This window comes from Perna viridis, chromosome 14, assembly GCF_037379345.1.
Source record: "Perna viridis isolate PV_CMFRI_1.1 ecotype Kerala chromosome 14, ASM3737934v1, whole genome shotgun sequence".
Lineage (NCBI taxonomy): Eukaryota > Metazoa > Mollusca > Bivalvia > Mytilida > Mytilidae > Perna > Perna viridis.
Genome location: NC_142458.1, coordinates 17190667 through 17213245, shown reverse-complemented (window position 1 = coordinate 17213245; position 22579 = coordinate 17190667). Strand labels below are relative to the sequence as shown.

Genomic DNA, 22579 nt, shown 5'->3' with positions numbered 1-22579 from the left:
CCTTTCAGGGTCGTCGATATAGTAGGAGTTTTATTACTTCGCTGAAACATTTTAATGTTATTGTTTTCACTGTTTCATAATACAGCACTACAAGGCGTGTAATATTTTGGCAAAATATGAAATATTAGAGTCTTCCAGGGTCGTCGGTATAGTAGGAGTTTTGTTACTTTGCTTAAACATTTTAATATTATTTTTTTCACGGTTTCACAATACAGCACTACAAAGCGTGTTACTACCAGTCACCCTATCCTACACATTAGGCTAAACTACGCTTAATGTCATTCTAAACGTGCTGAGCTCACCTGCTATAAATCATATTTACAAGGTTATATTTCAATACCATCACTCTGTCTTCATAAATCTTATCCACCTCCAAAAACGATCAGAAATGAAATACTTCGATCACTATCACTATGTAAAAATGAGAATCGTTCATAAGATTTTTGCCGATAATAAGTAAATATACATTGCCGTACATGTATATCGTGTGTTTGTTTTGTATTCCATTTGGTCTTTAGCATTATGAGTGTTTTAGTTTAAAAAAGAATGATATATTTGTAGACTGTATTAATAGTTTAAGTCTCGCCAAAGTATTAAACAAAACAAATGGTATAAAACAGAGATAGACCTAAGACAAAACTTTGATTTTTTTTTATTTACACTGTATATATAAAATAAGTTTCACAGTACCAGAAAGTTTTATAATTAGAATGATTAATATCGACTCGGTCACGATAGACAGTGATTTAATGTAAGAGACAAAGATGTAACTGTTACAGGAGAATAATTTATGTTTTATCTATGTAAATGAATTGTGGGTGTAAGTTTAATGTTTAAATAACAACTAAGAAATTCAGACTTTGATAATTGTAATTAATAGATACAACTTTCATCTCAATATAAATTCCCATGTTTCGTAGATTTTTACCGTTAACTTGGCCCACAGAGCCTGATAAATATATCAACCTTTATATTTGCGGTTATGTTGTACCTATGTCACAATAGAATGGATTGAATAAATATAGACTAATAATTAGGATCACTTGTCGTAAATTATGATATAAAGACAAAAACGATAGAAAATAAATTACTACTTTAACACGATCAGTGCTTTATTATACGTTCTGTAAAATATATTTTACGTAGTCAATGAATCCAAATAATTTCTTCGGGAATAAATAATTCAAAATGGATCCTTTAAGTACCAATCTCAAGTTGCCCACACTAGCTCAGAAACATTTATAAGCGAAGGAAGAGAAAATGAAATTAATAATTAATTAATTTGAATTTGAAACGGTCCGTGAATAAACGCAAAGGGAAGGAATAACATATAAGATTATGCAAACGAGATAACTGATATTTTTTTATGTTTCCGACATGTAAAAGTTCTCTTGCCTGAAAGCTATCCAATCGTAACGTCCGCATAGCTATCGTTTGGTTCAAAAACAAAAGGAGGAGTGGACAATATAATTAATAACCAAATCAGGACACAGAATCGTTCGTTTTCCGACAAATTTTCAGGACTGACTTGTGAACTCTACACTGAAAGGTGTTGACTTCCGAAAGTTGACTCACTACTACGATTGGGCCGAAGGCCACATATATAGATATATAGATAAAGTCCAGATGAACAGTTACCCCAAGCTTTACAACCGTCGTATCTCAAAAATCTACGGCGACTTTTAAACAAGTGGAAAATATTGTTCATATTTATTACGTTTATATTTTATTTTATAAAACTACCTACAATGCTGAACGGAATTCGGTTACTCGTTATTCAAAATGGATTATTTCTGTTTTTGACAATTTTAAAATTCGTTCACCAAGCACCGATATTGTTGCCTGCTATACAAGGCAATATGAATAACCAATCTTCGGGTTCTATGCCTATTTATGAAATCAAAGATACGTTAAATAGCACTCAACATAAGAGTATACATTTACTTAAGGTAAGTCGTTATTATTTTTTTTTCGAAGAATTTTTTTTATTCCTGTATTCTTTTGTCGTAAAACTGTTATTTTTATATTGGTTGTAAATACTTCTTTTTTACTTATATTTGTTGTTGCTTTCTGTAATAGATGGTCTGTGTTTTCAGGACTTTTTTTACACTATATTGTATATTTACGTAACCAGGATTCAAAGCACTGCTCCTAAGGACTGCGTAGTATCTGAAAATGAACTTTTTTTTCTTTCAATGAGTAAGCTGCATTTAAAATATAGAATTGTTATATTCACTCTACACAAAACAAATCTATCTATTTTCTTATTTCTTACTGCTGTTTAATACTAAACACGTTTTATCCGAAATAATCGTTTAATCATATGATGTGCATTGCCATATAATTTTAATTGTCTCTAATGAAATCCAAACACTCCACCGGAACATTATTCTGTTTTTGAGTACGGCATACAGTCAACCATATCGCTGTTTTGATCAAGTGCAAAACAGATTTAAAAGCTAATTTGGATCAAATATTCCAGACCTTATTTTGGTAATTACCATTTTGTTTCCCATAAGTATTATTAATAAACTTTTCTAAAATAGTGGCATGTTATGAAATGTTTTAACGAAACATTGCAGAAAACAATGTTCTCCACTGACCAAGCCCGGAGTCGTTTGACAGCCTTGATTTGTTCAAAACAACAACGAAACCCAAATAGTACCTGCGGAATATTTGTAAAACTATATCTTTACAAAGCTTAGTTGTTGTTTCTACTTCAATGGCACTGTGAATTCCACGAAACATTGACCCGATGTAACTTAATTCGCTTTGTTTATCGATGGTTTTTATTTCGGATCATCTAGGACAAATGTCAATGTGGGTCTGTTGAACTTATTTTTTTACAAAAAACACCAAGAAATTGTGTGTGGTGTGGTCTAATTTACAAATATTTTAGTTGACAAAATAATTTTGATGTATAATGAGTAATCGTTTAAAACATTTGTCGAATCTATAGTTATGAACGGTTATAAAATATTGATTTATTCTCCAATTTGTCGTTTTTTTTAAAAAGAAGGATTTTGTGTTTTGTAAACAGGTCTCTGAATAAGAAATGTTATAATGTCCCGTAATAAATGACAAATTAACCATAATGGAATACTTCCGAGGAAAATGACCAAGCCATTTTGCACAACCTCGCATACTTTGTGGTAAAGTAAGACGTAGACATGGTCACCTTGTCGAATGGACTCGATAATATGAAATAAACATTATCATTGATATGATCTTATGTAGAATGTTTATCAGTGGCAAATCATTAGATTTAACGATACATGTACATGTTCCATTTAATAAGTAAACGTAACACATATTTTACCATTAATGTATACCATATTTTAAATATTAACTAGAACAATATTATATGACATGAATTTTTTTAACACCAGTAAGTGCTACTGTTTAAAGAACACGCTTCCAACGAAGATATTAATTAAATACAGAAATACCAAGATTTTTGTCAAATTTTGTTATGCTTTACACGTGCTTCAAGGTGTAATTTTCCATTAACATCATAAGAACCAAATACGTACCAAAAGATAAATTGCAAACAAGCTGTACTAGAAACCAATAGTCTTAAAAAAGGCGCCATGTCCAGCACACTGAACTAACGTCTGTTAAGTCAAATTGGACATTTTGGATAATTTAAATATTGAAGCAAATAATATTTATTACAACCCGTATTGGATGAGCCCTGCATATCCAAATTTTAATTTTTTCTTTTTGTGAGTCAATCAACATTGAAATCAATATAGGAATTATGTTTGACCATGTTTTTTTAAAAAAAAAGAGTTCATATAAATAACTTATTTTTCAAAATCTATATTAATCTTTCTTTAAGACATTCAACATTAATATCCTGAAGTAAAACTTGTTTGTAAGACTCGAAATACAACTTGAGTAAACACGTACAATCCCTTGAAAGAAACTGAATGAATACATGTGTCTTTCACCCCCATAACAATAGCATTGAGGTGAAAGTTGTTTCCTCGAATAAACAAAAGGATATATTATATACATTAACACATGTAATATATTCATAGTACAATTAACAGAATACTGACAAACGTAGTTGGACTTTCGGAACAGGAACATTGCTATTCTTTCATGACGCAAGTTAGTTATTTTAGAAGACATAACATTATAAGTCTTGTCTTTTTTCCTCTGTACTTCCATCAGCAGTTTTAGCAAAATTCCCCGTTTGACATTCCCAATGAAGAACAAATATCTGTTTGATTACGGTTGACTTAAAGTAACCTTATAAAGAATAAAATACATTAATACATTTCAGTGGTTTATATGTGAAGTTGTCAGTTACAGTTCTATTACGTACCCAAATGAATGGTTATTCCTTGAAAAAAAAATAAAATCAGGATATTCCATGGTACCAAACACAGATCTATCTAATTTACAACTTTAACATGAATAATGGCCTTTTTTCAAGGTAGTTAATTGGTAAATAATCGTTGTTAACTACTTCTTGTTTTAAGTGTCATTCAGTCAATGTCATTTAGTTCGGAAAAGCACGTGCATATTTTTGTGCACATTCGATTTAGCATGCATTGTTCTACAAACAAAAACTCTAACAATTCTAACGCAAGCTGACAGAAACATCTCGGTGAAATCTAGTGCAAAAAGGTAAATAGTTTAAAATGTTATTGTGTTAAAATGTATTTACTGTAATGGTTGCCTATTCTGGTGTGTGTATTAAGAAACTTTTCTGTGTTGTGTACATATTCTCGTTATATTTTCGTACACTATTATTGTAAGACATTTCAACACATCTCTGATTTGTATACCAACACCTATTTCATCAAAACATTGAAAATGCTTCCTGATTTATATATCATCTAGCATGACATTAATTATGATATCTTAATTATTTAATAATCAAGGTAATGTATTTCGTTTAATTACCTCCTTTTTTCTAAACGCCTTTTCCTCTTTTATGTCAAGGCGTCAATTTTGTCAATAAAACGTTCATGTTAGGTGGTATATGTATAAATATACAACTTGGGCAAAGTAAATTTTAATTACAGAAAAAAAATCTGGGAAAATATTGTCTTTTTCTGAACGTTTCTTCCTTCAGACTGAAGAGTGCATGTGCATGTAAAGTACGAGGTTTGTCTGTCAAGATGTCAGTTTTGTCACTAAAATGTCCAAAGTAGTTTTGTTGATGTCTGCTGTGTTTTAAATTTGCGGAAACGCCGGATCGTTGTGCTGCAGAATTGTTTTGACATTTTTTCCTCCAAATTCTCAGACAGACGCCCATTTCTCAAATTGTTCATGTCAAGGTGTCATTTTTATTAAAAATTCCCGTCATGCAATGCACAGTTTAAGAATTAATTAAAGGGAGAACCACCGAAAATTTTCAATGTGGAATGTCCCCTTCCTCCAGTCAGGATAGGTCGTTCTTATTTATCAGTGGCATGAACTATTGAATGGATATTTAAAGAGTTTTCCTGTTTTGTGTAAAAAATGTCATTGTTAATTTATCCATTCAACCATCGTTGAAGTACCTTTGACATTTAGTTTTGCTGATCATGCTCACGAAGCAAATCAGGAAACTAATTTAAAAAAACTCACCTTTGACCTTTCAAAGGTCGTACATTTTTGTTTTTTCTAATTTTGTCACATACACATACAGAAACTTTTCCTGGCATTCGACTACCATGTGTTGGATTTTTAAAAATTTCAATCCTATAAAATTTCCTTCCCTTATGAGCAACACATCATTACGCTTCCATTCACTATATATATATATTGTATCCGTCTGCACTATGAAAACTGATTTGTTCACTGTGTCATATTTTTCCTTCCCTCTTTCATCTACCCCGGACTTTTTATGAGCAACTCGGCTGGTGTTTCTAGAAAAGCAGAGACGCTTACCCTACCGGTGCATCTGGTCCTTGTTCCCAGTTTTTAGCGGAGTCCGAGTTGCTCATTTACTTTTGTCACTTTGTATGTATTATTTTGGTTACTTTATGTTCTTTGTTGTGTTTGTCTGTTTTACATGCCTGGTTTTTGTACCTGGTTTACGTTATTTTGATTTCCGCTAGCGTCTTGGTTCCCCTTGATTACTCTTTTTAATCGTTTGAACTTTGCTAGAGAAGCCTGAGAATGAGAACTGCCTTTCCCTTTTCATCCAACTTTTTAATTTTAAGCAACACAATGGCCGAAAGTTGAGTTGAGTAAGGAATTATTATTATTTTTTTATTTTTTTTTGATGAAACGGGCCCCTGATATTTTGCTCAAGTTCCAGGACTAACGTTAAAATTCTTAAAACTTACACTAAAGTAGTATGAACTTGCGGTGAAGTTTCCTTAACATATAATATGGTTGCTGTTTTTATGCATTAGGCCGTCTTTCTACATATCTAAAAAAAACCATTAAAATTCCCAATACTTTATTCAAGTAGATATAAAATTGCACCCAATGATATTGATTGTGTCTGTGAACGTGCTTCTTGGTCAAGTAAAAATGTGGGAATATGTACATTGCAATACTACCTTAAAGGAACAGCTTCTACATACTTTCACACAATTTCAATTTTCAGTAAAAATTCATCCATTACCGAAACAAACAGGTGCTAGAAACTGAACACGTGTCATTGTAAATTTTGATTTGTTAATAGTGGAAAGCTCGTTTGCATAAAAATTATGAATGAAAAATACTACGGAAAAACATGTATAGGATATCCTATTGTGACATCAATGTCACAACAAACAATTGTGATTAGTGATGGATTTAGAAAGTTGGTCATTAGGGTCTTATCGTACTAAACAGAAACTGTTATACCAATACGTCATAAAGGAGGGTAAGGAAAGTGATTTATTGAAAGAGTTCTTTAAATGCCTTGTACAACATTACATCATAATACCCCAGTCTGTGGAAACAACAACTTACACCTAAGACAATTAACACGCCATTCAGTACTATGATCTTATCTGATATTAATATATATATATTAAATTGGCCAGTTCAATACACTAAGAATATCTGAATAAGTTCCATTCAATAGAGTGCTTGCTTACAATCTTGACTATACAATCCTTTTTTCCAAAGAATATTCAATGTAATGAATGAAAATTCCTAGATTTTATTGTTGATGATGTTACGATGTTTCAATGCTTTTATTAAAACAGATTTAGAGGAAAAAACAGTGTTAAATGATAATCCACCACATTGCAAACCAATTTGGTGGTAAAACAAATTAAAATGGCCATAAATTTTGTGTAAGTAATCCCATCATACTTTAATCCGATCTTGATCTGTATTTCATGATATTCAATAACTGTTAAATTTATTATCTGGAATCCGTTCGGCTTGTAACTCTTCGGTGGGTATGATATGATACCACACCACGACGTTTGTCGGGGTATAATAAATCCCTCAGTAAAGGTACCATTGTTGTTAAAACACCCAAACAATAATAGATTATACTATAAGACTGGAAAAAAAATCAACTTTTGCGGAATTCAATACAACAAAACGACATTGTCATAAAAAGGTTTAGAAAATAACACCGAAGCTTATAACTGGTCATGTAGTTCATTCTTGCAAACTTGCAATCTTGTAGTTACTTTGTTTTTGTCAAGGCTGAACATATCGAAACTTTTAAGTCTTACATAAGTTATGATATGTTACATCTCGAAATAATTGCATTTCATCGTAATACAAATACAAATATTCGTTACAGTCGTGTAACTGTCATCTCTCTTTAAATTTTAACAATCGAATATTTGACACGTTGTCACTAACCCAGACATCTATATTGTCACTCATTACACATTTAGTTGAATTGAATATTGAAGAATATTTTTTTTTAAAATGTTTTCTTTCTTCACTTGAAATAAAGAAAAGTTAAAGATTGTTTTATAGAAAACATTCAGACTTTTGTTTTACTTTTCGATCAAAATATGCAATTTCCCTCTTTTATTTATTCAATCGATTTGAAATGTTTTATCAAAAACATATAATCTTTAAACCGAACATTTTTTCTAGCATATCGTCCTATTTCTCCAACTAACCAATCCCCAAATATCAGTTTAACTGCCCCAGTTTGCCTTTACTTTAGATACGACTTAAACCGTTGTTCTGTCTATGTATGATATTTGCCGCAGACGATTAAAGTAATATACTTTTTTAACGTGTTTGAAAGTATTACAGAAAAATTTCTTAAGACGCCTTAAGATGCACGTTGTCCATACTCCAAGGTTTTAGAGGTGCCCGGTTGGTGTTATTTTAGTTATTTTTATATTTTTTGTGGTGTTTGTCTTCCTTCCCTGTCTAGTCTTTCTAGATATTCTTTTCCGCTAGAATCTTGGTTCTCTTGATTACTCTGACCAATAACTGATATATTCCCATATTTTTGTTATATTCAAGTACATTCAATTGAATTTGTCAATAAATTCAACCATATATGTGTTGCCTTCCATTTTTATATTGAGTGTGGTGTGTTTTGTTTTGCATATATTTGTTTATTCTTTTTATTTTATTATGGACTTTCGGGATTTGAATAGGGTATGTAAGTGCCCGTGGTTTCATGAGAATGGGTCTTCGTCTACCATTCAAATGCAAAATATCGCTTTGTGTAAAAATACTAAAATCTAGATCTACAGGATAAAAAGGTTAAGAAAAGAATAAAATAGATTTTGCATTGTGATGCAGTGTTTCGATATCCCGGAAGTAAACAATAAAATACAGATCGGTCTCCGGATTTCAATACGTTCTACATCGGAAATCCTGGAAGGGAAATTGAAACTAGAACGAGACTTACAAACCTTATACCAATTTTACCGTGGTTGGTCTTAAGTTAAACTCCATATAAGAATAATGCAAAATGTTATTCATGGCTCGAAAACCTACATATTTTTATTTTTGATATTTTGTTTGAAATGCTATGGTTAACAGAAATTATCATGTGGCTTTTCATATAACCTTGTTCTTAGGAGATAAAAGTTATATGGAATGTATTGTAGAATTCAAAATTAAGGATAATACAATAGACACTCTTTGTTTTTAATGTGGATTATCGTCTAAGAGCAGACATATTTGAATGAATAATTACCCATTTCATCATGTAGACCACATTTCACTCAATGAGTGCCAATACCACATCAGTTTTCAAAGACCCTGATGTAGCAAAAACATTGTCTACTATACATAACAAATATGTTGTTGTACCAGAAGACAAAGCCTAAAACAACATTGCTTTTGTCTGCAAAACGTTTTACATACAATGTTTATTATCACTGGTAGACGTAGAAAATAATAGCAGTGATAAGACCTATACTGCTATCACACTCTCCAAAGAAGAGATTGTGAAAAACCATAAATCTGTGCTATCCTCTTTATGGCTCTCTACCAAGGACGATGATTGTGATTTACCATCTATGTACTGGATTCCTAAACTCCATAAGAATCCATACAAACAACGTTACATAGCTGGATCTGCAAAATGTAACACCAAACCTCTTTCTAAACATTTAACTCCTATATTCACAACTGTCAAAGAGTCTGCAATCCTATCACAACACTTGTTGCTCACGTAGTGGTATTAATTTAATGTGGATCCTGAAAAATTCGAAAGATCTTTAGGAGACAACCAGTTCAAGACTATTATCAGAATATAATAGCATTAAAACCTTTGAATTTTCAACACTATATACTTCTATTCCCCAAACTCATTTAAAATCCCGACTTAAAACATTATACATCGTACACTCAGATACAAATACATAGTTCTTGTTAGAGAATCCTCATACTTTGTAGAAAACAATTCGAAATCATTTTCCAAATATACAGAAGACGATGTTTACAAAATACTGGAATTTTTAATCGACAAAGTATTTCTCTAGTGTGGTGGACGCATTTTTCAACAAACGGTCGGCATTCCAATGGGAACAAACTGTGCTACTCTACTTGCTGACCTATTTCTTTACTCTTATGAGGCTGTCTTTATAGCTGATCTGATCCGAAAGAAAGAATATCGTTTAGCTAATTCCTTTAATCTCAGTTTTCGCTATATAGATGACGTATTATCTTCAAACAATCCTAATTTCGGGGATTTGATACATCACATCTACCCCAAGGAACTTGAGATAAAGGATTCTACAGACACTGTGAGGTCAGCCTCATATCTTAAACTACACTTCATTTGTGGTAACATCCCTTCAGCACCTGCGTATGGAGTGTTCATATCACAGTTCATACGTTAAGCCAGAGCTTGCCAAAACTGCGCTAACTTTTTGTATCGCGCCAGAATTCTAACAAATAGGCTTCTGGAACCGGGTTATGTTGCTACATGATTGAAGTCATTACTACAGAAGTTTTATGGTCGTCATCATGAACTCGTGGACCGCTACGGTGTATCCATCTCCACTATGAAAACTGATTTGTTCAACGTGTCATAGTTTTCCTTTCCTCCTTCGTCTATTCCGGACTTGACTTTTTATGAGCAACTCGGCGGTTGTTTCTAGAAAAGCAGAGGACGCTTACTCTACCGGTACATCTTGTCCATGCTCCCAGTTTTCAGTGGGGTCCGAGTTCCTCATTTGCTTTTGTTACTTTGTATGTATGATTTGAGTTACTTTATGTTCTTTGTTGTGTCTGTTTTTCATGTCTGGTCTTTGTTCCTGGATTATATTCTTTTGATTACCCTAAATAACAAAAATAAAAAAATCTGTAGCCTTTCGGTGTGTATCATGTATTACAGAACTTGCATGATTATTACAAAGACTACTACTTAATTACATCTTCAGTATATTAGTTTTTTTAATAGTTATTTACATGTAGTGTAACAGAAGGTTCAACGTTTTACACACACATATACATTTCGTGTACTTCTTTATATATTTTAAAACATTCAATAGAAATACAATTAAAATTCAATTAAGACACAGTAAATTTATTCATGGAATGACCTTCTGTTTGCAGATGATTTGTCTCGACAGATAAATCGAACGACACTGACATTGAACATAATGTAAGTGGCATTAATTAAAACTTATTCAGTGCAAGGAAAACCACAATAGTCGTGAGGAAAAAAAATCTAACATAAAGTGTTCTTTTTTTTTTTGTATACAAAAAATCGTGTCGAGAATTTTCCCTTTAATCGATAGGTTTAACATTTTCCCCTCGGACTACTGTGCAAAAAAAAATGATTATTTAAAACATCGGCCAACTCAAAAAGGACAAAGTAACAACAAAATATTATGACGTGGCTCCTATACAAAATAACATAAATTGTCCAAATTTTCATTTTCAGCACAGTTCACATCTGCTTGTCGTTCTATTTACCTGGGACCAGTCCTCGTCTACTTAGCGGAGATTCGGTCCGTATCAAGTTATCTCAGACAATATCTTTCGCAGAAGGCATCATGATTTCTTTCAACCGTCAATGAAATTGTACTAATATGCAATAGTGGTTCTGACTCCACAGGTCAACTGATAACTGTAAAATGGTATTAATGGAAACAGGTTAAAATCTTTTGGAATTTCATATATACATTTGGACATAAAACATACACTTTTCCCGTAATATAAATCATGTAGTATAGAAGAGTCTCATCGACGAACTAAATATTCGATGTCGTATAGGCCTCTGTCGATCACATTCTAACGTAGATATGCTTTATACATATTTATGTAGTAATTGTACGTTTAATGATAATTTGTAGAAAACCAAAACGTTAATAGTCAAGGTCAATAATATCCGGAACTCATCAGGTTAAATAGATAGTCTTTATTTCCGGACGCAAACAATAATATAGTAATGAAAGGGGACAATAAATGACATGTGTTTGACAGGTCACGAAGTCTCGGTGCTAACAAGGATATGATATATACACAAAGTGAAGGTCAAACATTTAAATGTTTGTCTTCTGTAGAAGATAAATCATAATGCAGAAAATAAGGTGTTATTCAGCAGAATGCTTTTATAAAACCTAATCTTTTATAAAATTGTAAAATTCTCTTAAATCAAAGCATTTATTGTTGCAATAAAGAATATGATCTTTTTCAGAATAAATAATACTGGTAACTGAAAACTTCATGATTTGTTTCTTATGTCGAGATTGTGCTTTATAAAATATTATTGTTGTCGTTTTGCATAATTTTGAAAACGATTATGTAGCTTTGTCAGTGCCATATATCTACCTTAGACGTTCATCTTTTTTTTTCTTGTTTTAAACTGTGTGTTGTCTATTCTGAAATCTAACGGTAAGGCATCCTTGATCCTTGATTTTGTATGATAAAGTTTGTTCTGCATTCAGTACCATTTCTAATTTTATTAAAGGAATTACGAAAAGTCTGGTATATTTTTTGTTATATATTTTTCCTTAGATGAGAGTTAAACAAAATTCGTTCTATCAAAACAAAGCCGGTTCAGAAATAAGAATGTGATGACCACGTCATTGGTTTCAATAACAGTCTTTGCATAACAAAATGTATTCAATAGCAAAACACAGTGAGGAACGGGGATTTTTTTTAAATTTCCGATCATTTACATAACATGTTGATATAATATATACATTATTTTTTAGTATATTGTAAAACTGAATAAGACCCTATGTTTCAAATTTTGGACATATGACGTCAATGTTATTGATCATGTAGAGTATCGACGCAGTAGACAGGAATTACCAATTTATGGTCTTCTCTCCACTTAAACAAAATTTCAATGAAAACACAAACTTGTCTTTGTCGACAAACTGTAGCACTATTTTTGCAAGCAACTGGATGTATTAAGTATCAATCATGTTGTGCACACTTAAAAAGTTATTTTAAAGTATGCATCACATGCATTGAAGTTATTTCAAATAGACCGAAGAAGATATAACAGTCCTTCCTTGTAATTTAATTCAAGTACCAAAATTCAACGAGTAAATTGTTATAAAAGCTTGATAACGTCAGAGTCTTAAAAAAAATTGATCTATGGTGTGATAAACGAGATTTTTGGTCCAATCAGAAATCGTGTTACTTCTAAAATTAAATTATCTCAAGTTAATCATTTTTGGTCGAATCAGAAATCGTGTTACTTCCGAAATTAAATTATCTCAAGTTAATCACTTTTGGTCCAATCAGAAATCGTGTTACTTCTGAAATTAAATTATCTCAAGTTAATCATGAAACTTTATTTGTTGTTATGTTCATATATGTAATTTATTGTAATTGTATTGATGGTAGCATTTAAATGTTTGCAAAATCACTATCTAAGCCAATTATTGATACCACAAAATTTGCAAGAAAAAAATCTAGTTACAGATCTAGAAAATATATCACCAGTTCCATGAACAATCACGAGGGCTTGTTTTTCTGCTTGTATCATTGATATGAAACATTACAAGTTGAATGACTGACTTACTATGTTTATATCGGAGTTTTGTTATTATGGAACAAAAAATAAACAACAACAACAACAAACAAAAACAAATTTGCAACTATGATTCGAAAAGTGTTATAATTTCTGATGGTGGATTGTACCTATAATGCGGGGCTTAATACTGAATGCCTTATAATTTAGCTCGAAATATATTTTCAATCAGAATATTCTGTTCGATGTAATTGTTTGTGAATTATACATAAAATATAAAACATAAAAAAATCACAATATGCAAAAAATAAAACCAGTTATGCAAAAAGCCTCTTTATAGGGGTAATGTGAATTACGTTACAATCTTGTTTTCCATGATTACTCTATACAATATCTTAACATAAAACATAAAGGTAAACATCTTTACTTATGAATCAAAATTCAGCCTAGCTAGAATATACAAGCTTACATGACATATAACAACCTCTGACATGTCATATGTCTTGGGTTAACGAGGGCTTGATGTATGTACATTGTGGTTAGACATCTAAAAGGGGGGTCGTGTTTTAATAGGAAGGCTGATGTTAAGATTAGGTTTACCGTTAAGCGGGATATTAGTGTGGTTAGTTAATGGGTACTAACGAGGGATGTGGTAATAATCCATGTGTGGGAAAGTATGAATGATTGATTGCAGGATGCTTATTAACATGTTTTTCGTGGTTCATAAGATCATGATGTGTTATTTCAAGTAGAGTGATATAATAATTAACTCAGTCTGAATTTATTGTGATTAATTGTACAGGCCTAAAATTTTTAAATGAATAGGTCAAAACTATTGTAAATAAATATGAATATTGCAAAGAAGCCAACATAATGGACGTATCGACTTGACATGATTTTAATTTGTAATGGAATTTTATCTGAATTTTCCTAAACCTGTTTTCTTAGATGTAACTTTATTCATAATTTGCGTAAATTTATTGTGTTAAACATGACTTAACAGGACAACAATATAACACAAACGAATCAATAATTCTAAAAATAAGAAATTCCGTCGTGGTATTCGTCAAAATACTGATTAACCGATAAAACAAGTATTTACTGCCCAAGGGCAAGAGTTTATACTATCAAGGTCACAGGAAGACTTCACACTTTCAAGGGAAATAACCAGATTTTCATGGTACATTTTGGCTTTTATGGAGAGGACTCCACTAATTTTGAAATTAGTGTCTCGTTCTTCTTGTTCTATGATTTAGCTATGAAATAAATTAAATAGACGGTTGTTGATTTAATACAACTATATTCGTTTTGTTAACCCTCGTTTGTACTTTGTGTTTTATTGTTATTATCCATATTTTATTATTGAAGCTTTATACATTCTATTCGATTTTGTTTTGTTTTGTTTTTGTTTTTTTTTTTTGGTGAGTTTGTCAGTTGTTTCAAAATTAATACATTGATATATATTTTTAAATGTTATATCTTTTGATATATATATATATATCGATACCTACATGTATCTTTATTGAAGATTTGTGAAAAATAGTAATTTTAGCAAATTACTAATCTTTGCTGTTGCAATAGTTTGTATAACGAGAAAATGAATTAGCACGTGCACAAAATATTTTTCCTGCTTAAAGAATATTTACTCCTTTCCAAAACCGTTAAAATGTATTCGACATAATCTTCAAACATCAGTACCAAGGAAAATTGATATTACTACAGTACTCTTTAAATTATTAAAGACTTATCTGACATAATTTCGTACATTGTTGGAATTATAATAAGAAATATGTAGTCATTGTCTACACATCCCCTATATAATTTACGACTTTTAATCTAATGGACGGAAAAATCCAAATGCGAAAAATCGCAGTTTAAGTAAGAATTGCTTAACCGTTAAGAATGAAAGTAAGTACATTGGTAGGAATTCTGATGTTGATAGGAGGCAATTATCTGAAGTACATAGTTTGTTTATCATATAATCAATCATGAAACGAATATTTCCTGAGTGATATTTGATCCATTAGGAACGCTTTTCCGTACATTTGACCTAATTTAAGTATATATATTGAGAAGCGATAAAAAAATGTGGCAACAAATATAAGCTGCAAAAACACTCCTTTCGTGTTTAAATGCACGCACTTATCATTTACAAACCATTCACGCAATCACAACTTTCACATGGAAATGTTTTTACTGGCTGGCGTTCCTAACATTATAGGTAAATAGTGATTTTTTTACTGGCTGGCGTTCCTAAGAATATAGGCAAATAATGAGTTTTTACTGGCTGCCGTTTTTAAGATAATTGGCAAATAATATCAATTATTAAACTTGTTTATAAGATAATTCGAGATGGTTTTTGTTAAGTATAGCGTCCAAGACTTTTTACCACCATCTGTTTAAGGAAGGTGTAGAAGTAATTATAAGCTACATCAGATGTTCCATTTCTTGAAACGGCAGGTCATTCTCTTCATACTCATGCTCTTTTTCTCTGTATGTAAGTAGTTTTATAAAAATCAGACAGAAGGGGATTCATGCATGTCAAAAACCCACTAAGTTCACATTTATCACCAGTCTTAGTTTTTCATTTAAGTGTTGTGCTTTTGAGATTAAATTTATATAGATTGTACATGTATTTACCACTTTGCAAGAGTTACTATTCATGATTTACTTTGATTTTGTTCTTAAAAGTACTGATTTGAAAACAGAAAAACAAACTGTTGTAACATAAAATTATAGCATCTGAAGACCGTAAAACATTGTTTATTCGGTGGGTTTATGTAGACCAAGAATCACCTGTACCACAGGCAGTGTCTGAATACTTAATTACATTACTCATTGTATAGATTCATAAACAAAAATATTTTTGACTAATTTGTGCTTTTATAAGAGTTGACATCCTGTGGAAATCATCGTATACTGATGGAAAGGCAGCGCGTGAGTTGTTATTCCAAGCAGTGAGGTATTGAATTTAATATACATTGGTTTATCATTTTTATTTTTATAATAATTATTCCAAAATTATGTCCCTTGATTTAAATGTTTTCACTTCCTGGTATGTTATTTTCACACCAGTTCATATCCTGTGGATAATTATCATCCTTGGCTGTCATCATAAAGTGTGATACCTAGTAGTAAAGTCAATATAAAGGCACATACCATACATTACAAAGATGTAATCTTACCCTGTCATATTTGTCTAGTCATTTTCTCAATGTTAAACAATTTTGGTCTTTCCGGTTAAATATATAAGTTCTGTAGGCAAAAGTTTATTACAGTAAAACCTAGCTCAGCCGATCTGAAAACCTTTCTTAAGGATTTCAAAATGTTGTTGAATCTTTCAAGATCTGTTTAGCTAGATCTATAAAAGAAGGAAAATAGATGGGTCAGTGTGCTTGTTTTTGAGATAAAAGTATTTGAATTTTTGCTGGAAAAGGATTTCCCAAAGGTTTTGCCTAAGTAGGTCTTATATTTTAAAACACTGACAAAATAACAACGATATCATAACAAACTTCCCAAATAGCATTTTAAAGAGTTTTTTTTATAAAATTATGAAAAGATAAGTGAAGTCACTGGGCAGAAATATTAATGCTGTGAAATGAATAAACCTAGAGGAGTCTGAAAATTAGACGAAAATGGCTGAAGATGACCAGCAAACATCGCTAAATCGATTTAAATGTATTTTAAACCATGAAAAACCAAATTCTGTCAAATTTGATCTAATTTTTTTAGCTTTCAAAAGATTTAGTCCAGAAATGTTTTACTGTATATGAGAGGAAGATGGTATATTTATGAAAAAAATTGTGTACAAACTATTTACCACATCAATTTAAATTGTTTTAAATTTTTAAAATTTTTAAGTATAACAGAAAAAAAATCAACAACAACAACGACAAAAGAAATAATAAAAAAAATAATGATTTCAATTTACATACGATAAAATACAAGTAGGATTTTGAACTGGAATGATGACCTTTTTAAATATATGAATATTTGTTTTCTTGTGATAAAATCATTTTTCATTTTGAACTTCCATTAACCTCTGTTTCCATACCATTAATTTTTACAAAACATCCTATTACATAAGATGCATTTTCAGCATTTATGTCAATTTTATGAAATCATTTTAATTTTTGACAGAGAAGAGCATGCTTTACTGATCACCATAAGGTGATTAAAGCATTAAATGTATAACCTGATGCTGTTCTTTGAAGTTGAAGAAAAAAGTGAACACTTCAATTTGTCATAATATTAACAGTATGTATATCATGATTTAGAACAAGCAACCGGAGATTATCCATATTATGTTGCATATGTACATACTACAAAACATCATTACTTAAATAACAGTCTTTCTGAAAATCAGACAGAATGCGATTCATGCATGTCATAAACCCACCGAATTCAGTTTTGGAAAAGGCTACTGATAAAAAAAACAGTGTCATTTTTTTTATTTGGTTATTGCGCTTTTGAGATAAAAAAAAAATTATATGGATTGTATATGAAATTGGCACTTTGCAAGAGTTACCGTTCTTGATTCGATTCCATTTGGTTGGTTTTAGTGGGAGATGAATGTATGATTTTCTTAAAAGTGCAGATCTATTTGCAGGAGAGATTGTTGTTATGTGAAAGCACTTAAAAGGCCATTATTTATTTTTATCTTGAAGGCACAAGCAAAGAATTACATTACAATATATTGTTTTAAAATAGTGAAACCTATCTGATAGGCTTTTCTTACTTGTTTCAAGTGAATTTAAACTGGTATCGAAAATTTCAGACAGCGTCTCGTTTACATAAGTTTCATGTTTTTTGCTTGTTGTTGGATCTCGGTTTTATTGTTTCTAAAGAAATCGGTTGAGTCACGTTTCATTGTACATTTTTCACGTATTTTTTCAAACCCTACCGGTGCACCTGGTCTATGTTCCCAGTTTAAGGGGAGTCCGAGTTGCACAGTTAGTTTTGTTACTTCGTATGTATTATTTTGGTTATTTTAGGTTCTTTGTTATTTGTCTGTTTTCCGTGTCTGGTCTTTGTTCTTGGATTACATTCTTTTGATAAATTGATATTTTGATTGGCTTGAACCTTTGTTCCCTTGATTAGTCTTTTATTAATTGTACGAGCGTTAAAAGAAAGACTTTAATGAAATTAAAAATAGATGCATTCTTTCCTTTTGTTTTATTTCTTTATTGTTTTTATTTGTTTTTTATTTTTTATTTTCATTTTTTTCACAAACTAAGATATTTAATGAATCACTACTTACGAAGTTTCAGCATTTAATTTGACTTTGAATTCTTTCAAATGAGTCTTGTTGAATATTTAAAATGTGCATTAAAATATTAACAATTCATTTTGAAACAATAGCAATGACAACTGAACATGCGCTCTGAACATAAATCGTCGAAAATTAATACGAGCAATTTTATTCTAAATCCAAACTTAGTTACAGCTTAAAAATACTATGAATTTGTGCTTGGTAATTTTGTTTTTTCCCTTATTTACCATGTACTCTTTTTCAAGACTAATAATATTTCGGTGTATAAACGCCTTACCTCAATTATTTTTTCTTGAATTCATTTTACCTAGATGATAATCTAAGGATAGTTCATTAGTTGAATTATTGGTTATTCCAAATTTGAATAATTATGATGAACTGATCTCATGATTTAATCAAAGCTGTCAAAAGTCATAGACACACCCTCACAAAAAATCAATAAAAACTTCATAAATGTAGACCTACCCATATAATCATTGATCATACCACTAATTCTTTATTTTTTTATATTTCGGCGGTAAAAATTTATGCGATACATGCAAACGCCCTTCTGAATGTGACATTCTTTCAGCCTTGTCCTGGACATATGAGGATAATACAAAGCAGTAAATATAGAATCAAAATCGAGCTCCTGTCATAGAAATTGACAGAAGATTATTGATGTGGGTGGGTACATGATTGATTTGCGCAGTTTTCCATTCATCATTTTATTCTAACTAGCTGTTCGATGTGGGACGGAATTTAACCGTAAATATACAGTGGTGCACCAGAACATTACTCCAGAGCTATATGAGTCAGAGAATGAAGACGCTTCTTCCATTTTGTGTCCGAAAAAAAACGCCAACTAGCCTTAAAGAATTAGCATTTGCAAACTAAGAAATAAGTTCCAGTCAGTTATGAAGGTTTTTTTTCATTATCTGCCTTGTTTATATGTGTTCGGGTACTTTGTCGTTCTCCAGTTTTAGTAGCAATATAGTGATTAAATACTTTATCAAGGTTAATTATCAATACATAGGTTAGTGCTAAAATATTCTTATACATGTACGTTCCTCCAATTTAAACTATTTCGGTGAAAGCATTTACTATTTCGGATGATGTTTCACAAAAAAAATCAATTTTATTTGACTAAATTTTGCCTAGATATTTGCTGATCATAGATGATTTTACAATGAGTTGTTTTTGAACCAAACACCTTTAACAACAATACTAATGTTCCCATCTTTCATACTAGCTTTAATGAAGGTTAATATGTTTATTCGAGTAATACCCTAAGTTATACGTGAATTATCATTGTCTTTTCAAATACAGTTATCGAGGTGTCCATTTTTAGACAAAAATCACTAACTAAAGCAGGAAAAATCCGATATAACGATATATTTCAGCTAAGGCAGGTTTTTAGGTTAGCTTGCAAGATTCAAATTACACAAGACTGATAATGCAGTCACATCTTCTGAACCAGACAGTTTTTAATATCACTTTATATCAGTTTAAATGTATTTTGACCTGGTTAAACCGAAAACTTATCTAAACCGAACGAATTTTGAAATCCAAAAGGGTTTCTGTTTACACCAATCGGAACTTCACGGTCTTTTTCGTAGCAATGAGAAAAAACTTTTTTCAAATTATTTGGGCCACTACAGCTGAAGATGTTACATTTTTACCATATTTTTTATTAGGTCAACTATTCGCGCTAAAATTCGTTGTAGGGATACTTGTTTTTTTTTATTTCATGTAAAAATCAAACTTGATTTTTAGCGCTAGAAATTCTTATATCAGCGCAAATAATTCAAAATTAAATACGTTTTCCTGTCTACGAGGTTATTTTTAAGTGCAGCGGAAATGGTCGAGTTTTTCCAATCGGATTTAGACATGTTAACTGTACATAAATAAGGACTTTGCGTTCGTTTTAGACAAAATATCCATTGATTGTGGTTTGTTTTTTCTAATGTTTGACAGTTCAATTTTTTATTTTAGGTATCTCCATTGAATATAAAAGATGGTTTGACAGTGCAAGAGAAACTAGAAGTTGTGACCTACCTCTCAGCTCTGGAGCAGAGGGAAGAAACTGATTTGCATATTCGAGTGAGTAGAAATACGAATACGAATTATTTTACAGTTGTGCTTATCTTTGTTCTTTCATAAGATTTCAAATGATTTGTTATGCAGTAACAACGAGCGGTTGCCTTGGAACCGAAAATAGATAGATTTTTATTTGCTTAAAAACCATGAACGAGTAAATTGATTTTAAATCCTGCTTAAAGTCATAATTCCTAATTTGTTCATATTTGGTAATTATAAATAGGTTTTATCGTCATTCGTTTTAAGTAGCAGTCTGTATAAAAATCAGACAGGAGGTGATTCATGCATGGCAAAAATCCACCGAATTTAGTTTTATTTCTTGTTCAAAAACCATTATAGATCACATAACCAGTCTTCGTTTTTCATTTGGGGGTTGCGCTTTTGAGATCAAACTTATATAGATTGTACATGAAATAAGCACTTTGCAAGAGTGTTATAGTTCTTTATTTGGTTTGATTTGGTTGGTTTTATTTGGGAGGTTAGTGTAATTTTCTCTAAAGTACAGATCAAAATACAGAAAGGACTATTGCGTCATGAAAATTTAGCATATGTAAACCAAATAAGCATTATCTGATCCATTGGTTTTTCTACACCATGAATCACCGTATCATTGCCAGTGCCTGAATTTTATATGGACTGGTACTTAACTTCTTAACGTCTTTCGCATATTCTCGGGTATCAGAATTTTAGTTATCTGGTTCAACTTTTATGCGACTTTCACAATGAAATTTTGTAGACAGTTTTTCAACATGACTCAAACATGTTAAACACGCCTCCTTATTCTTCTCAATATTTTAATAGTGAAACTAAAGTAGAAAAACAATTTCAAACAACATGATTTCTTTAAATTGTACCATTTTATTTATATGCCAAGTTTCTGCCAACTTTTGTTTTGTATGAGGTATACAGTCGGCAGATATAAATTGTAAGTAAACTGAGTGACCGGGTCTGTTCTAGCATGTTTTAATTCAAAACAATTTTTTTTTTTTTTTTTTTTTTTTTTGTTGTTGTTGTTGTTGTTGCTTGCTCTCGTTCACTGAACTTAACTACCATAATTCAAATGCATGTTTCCACTTTAACTTATAATATCTTCCGTGGTATGAACCTTCCACTATTTTGAAAGTCTAATTTGACTATGTGTACCATCAGAATAAAGGGAAAAAGTCAAGGTTATATCATTTAGGTTAAGTGAGTTATAACTCTGTCACAATCTCATTCGTAAGAAAAATTTCTGAACAAATCCATTGATGCAGAGATCAAATGCTTGTCTTTTCAAATTGATAAAGCCTCCTCGAGTAAAATTGTTTTGTCAGATCGGTCGGTTGTTGATGTGCAAGTTTTTATTTTTTTTTCCATTTTGCCTGATTCTTACGAAAACCTACACTTAAACCTTTTCAGAGAGTTTAAGAATTATACATTGTTTTCTGTTATAGTTTCCAGAACTCAAATAATACCAAACTGAAAAAGGCCTTGATAAAAGGGAAATCTTTAGTCCTGTACTAGATTACGCTTGTTCCTAAACCGCTTCATGGTTTAAGCATAAACTACATTAAATTTGGTTAGTTCGCATAACATGCTAAAAAACAAAAACAATACTGCAACTTAATTTCCAATCGATTAAAAGTTAAAATTAAGACTTTAAGCGAATATCGTTGGATATTTGTATTGGTTAAAAAATAACTTTCTTTTATTAACATCTATTACAGTGAACCCGTTTGACTCCATTTAAGAATCATGTATATCTTTGTAAGAATCATACAAAATCTGAAAAATGTGATACACATCAAAAAAGGCTACATATTTATATTTTTGTAATTAAGTTGTTTTATGGGTCTATATTATGAAATGCCTGCTCTTAGGTGATAATCAACATTAAAAGTCCAATAGATTCTATTGCATTTGAGTGTCATTTA

At 31.1% G+C, this 22579-nt stretch overlaps 1 protein-coding gene across 1 annotated transcript in view; it reads left to right on the top strand.

Annotated features, from left to right (window-relative positions):
- Positions 1-22579, top strand: part of LOC148598434 (zinc metalloproteinase dpy-31-like) — a 57794-nt gene that overhangs the window by 17597 nt on the left and 17618 nt on the right. The window contains exon 2 of the mRNA XM_088562185.1: positions 20562-20685. Within this exon, the coding sequence (XP_088418311.1) occupies positions 20562-20685 (124 nt within the window). The remainder of the gene's footprint in view (positions 1-20561; positions 20686-22579) is intronic.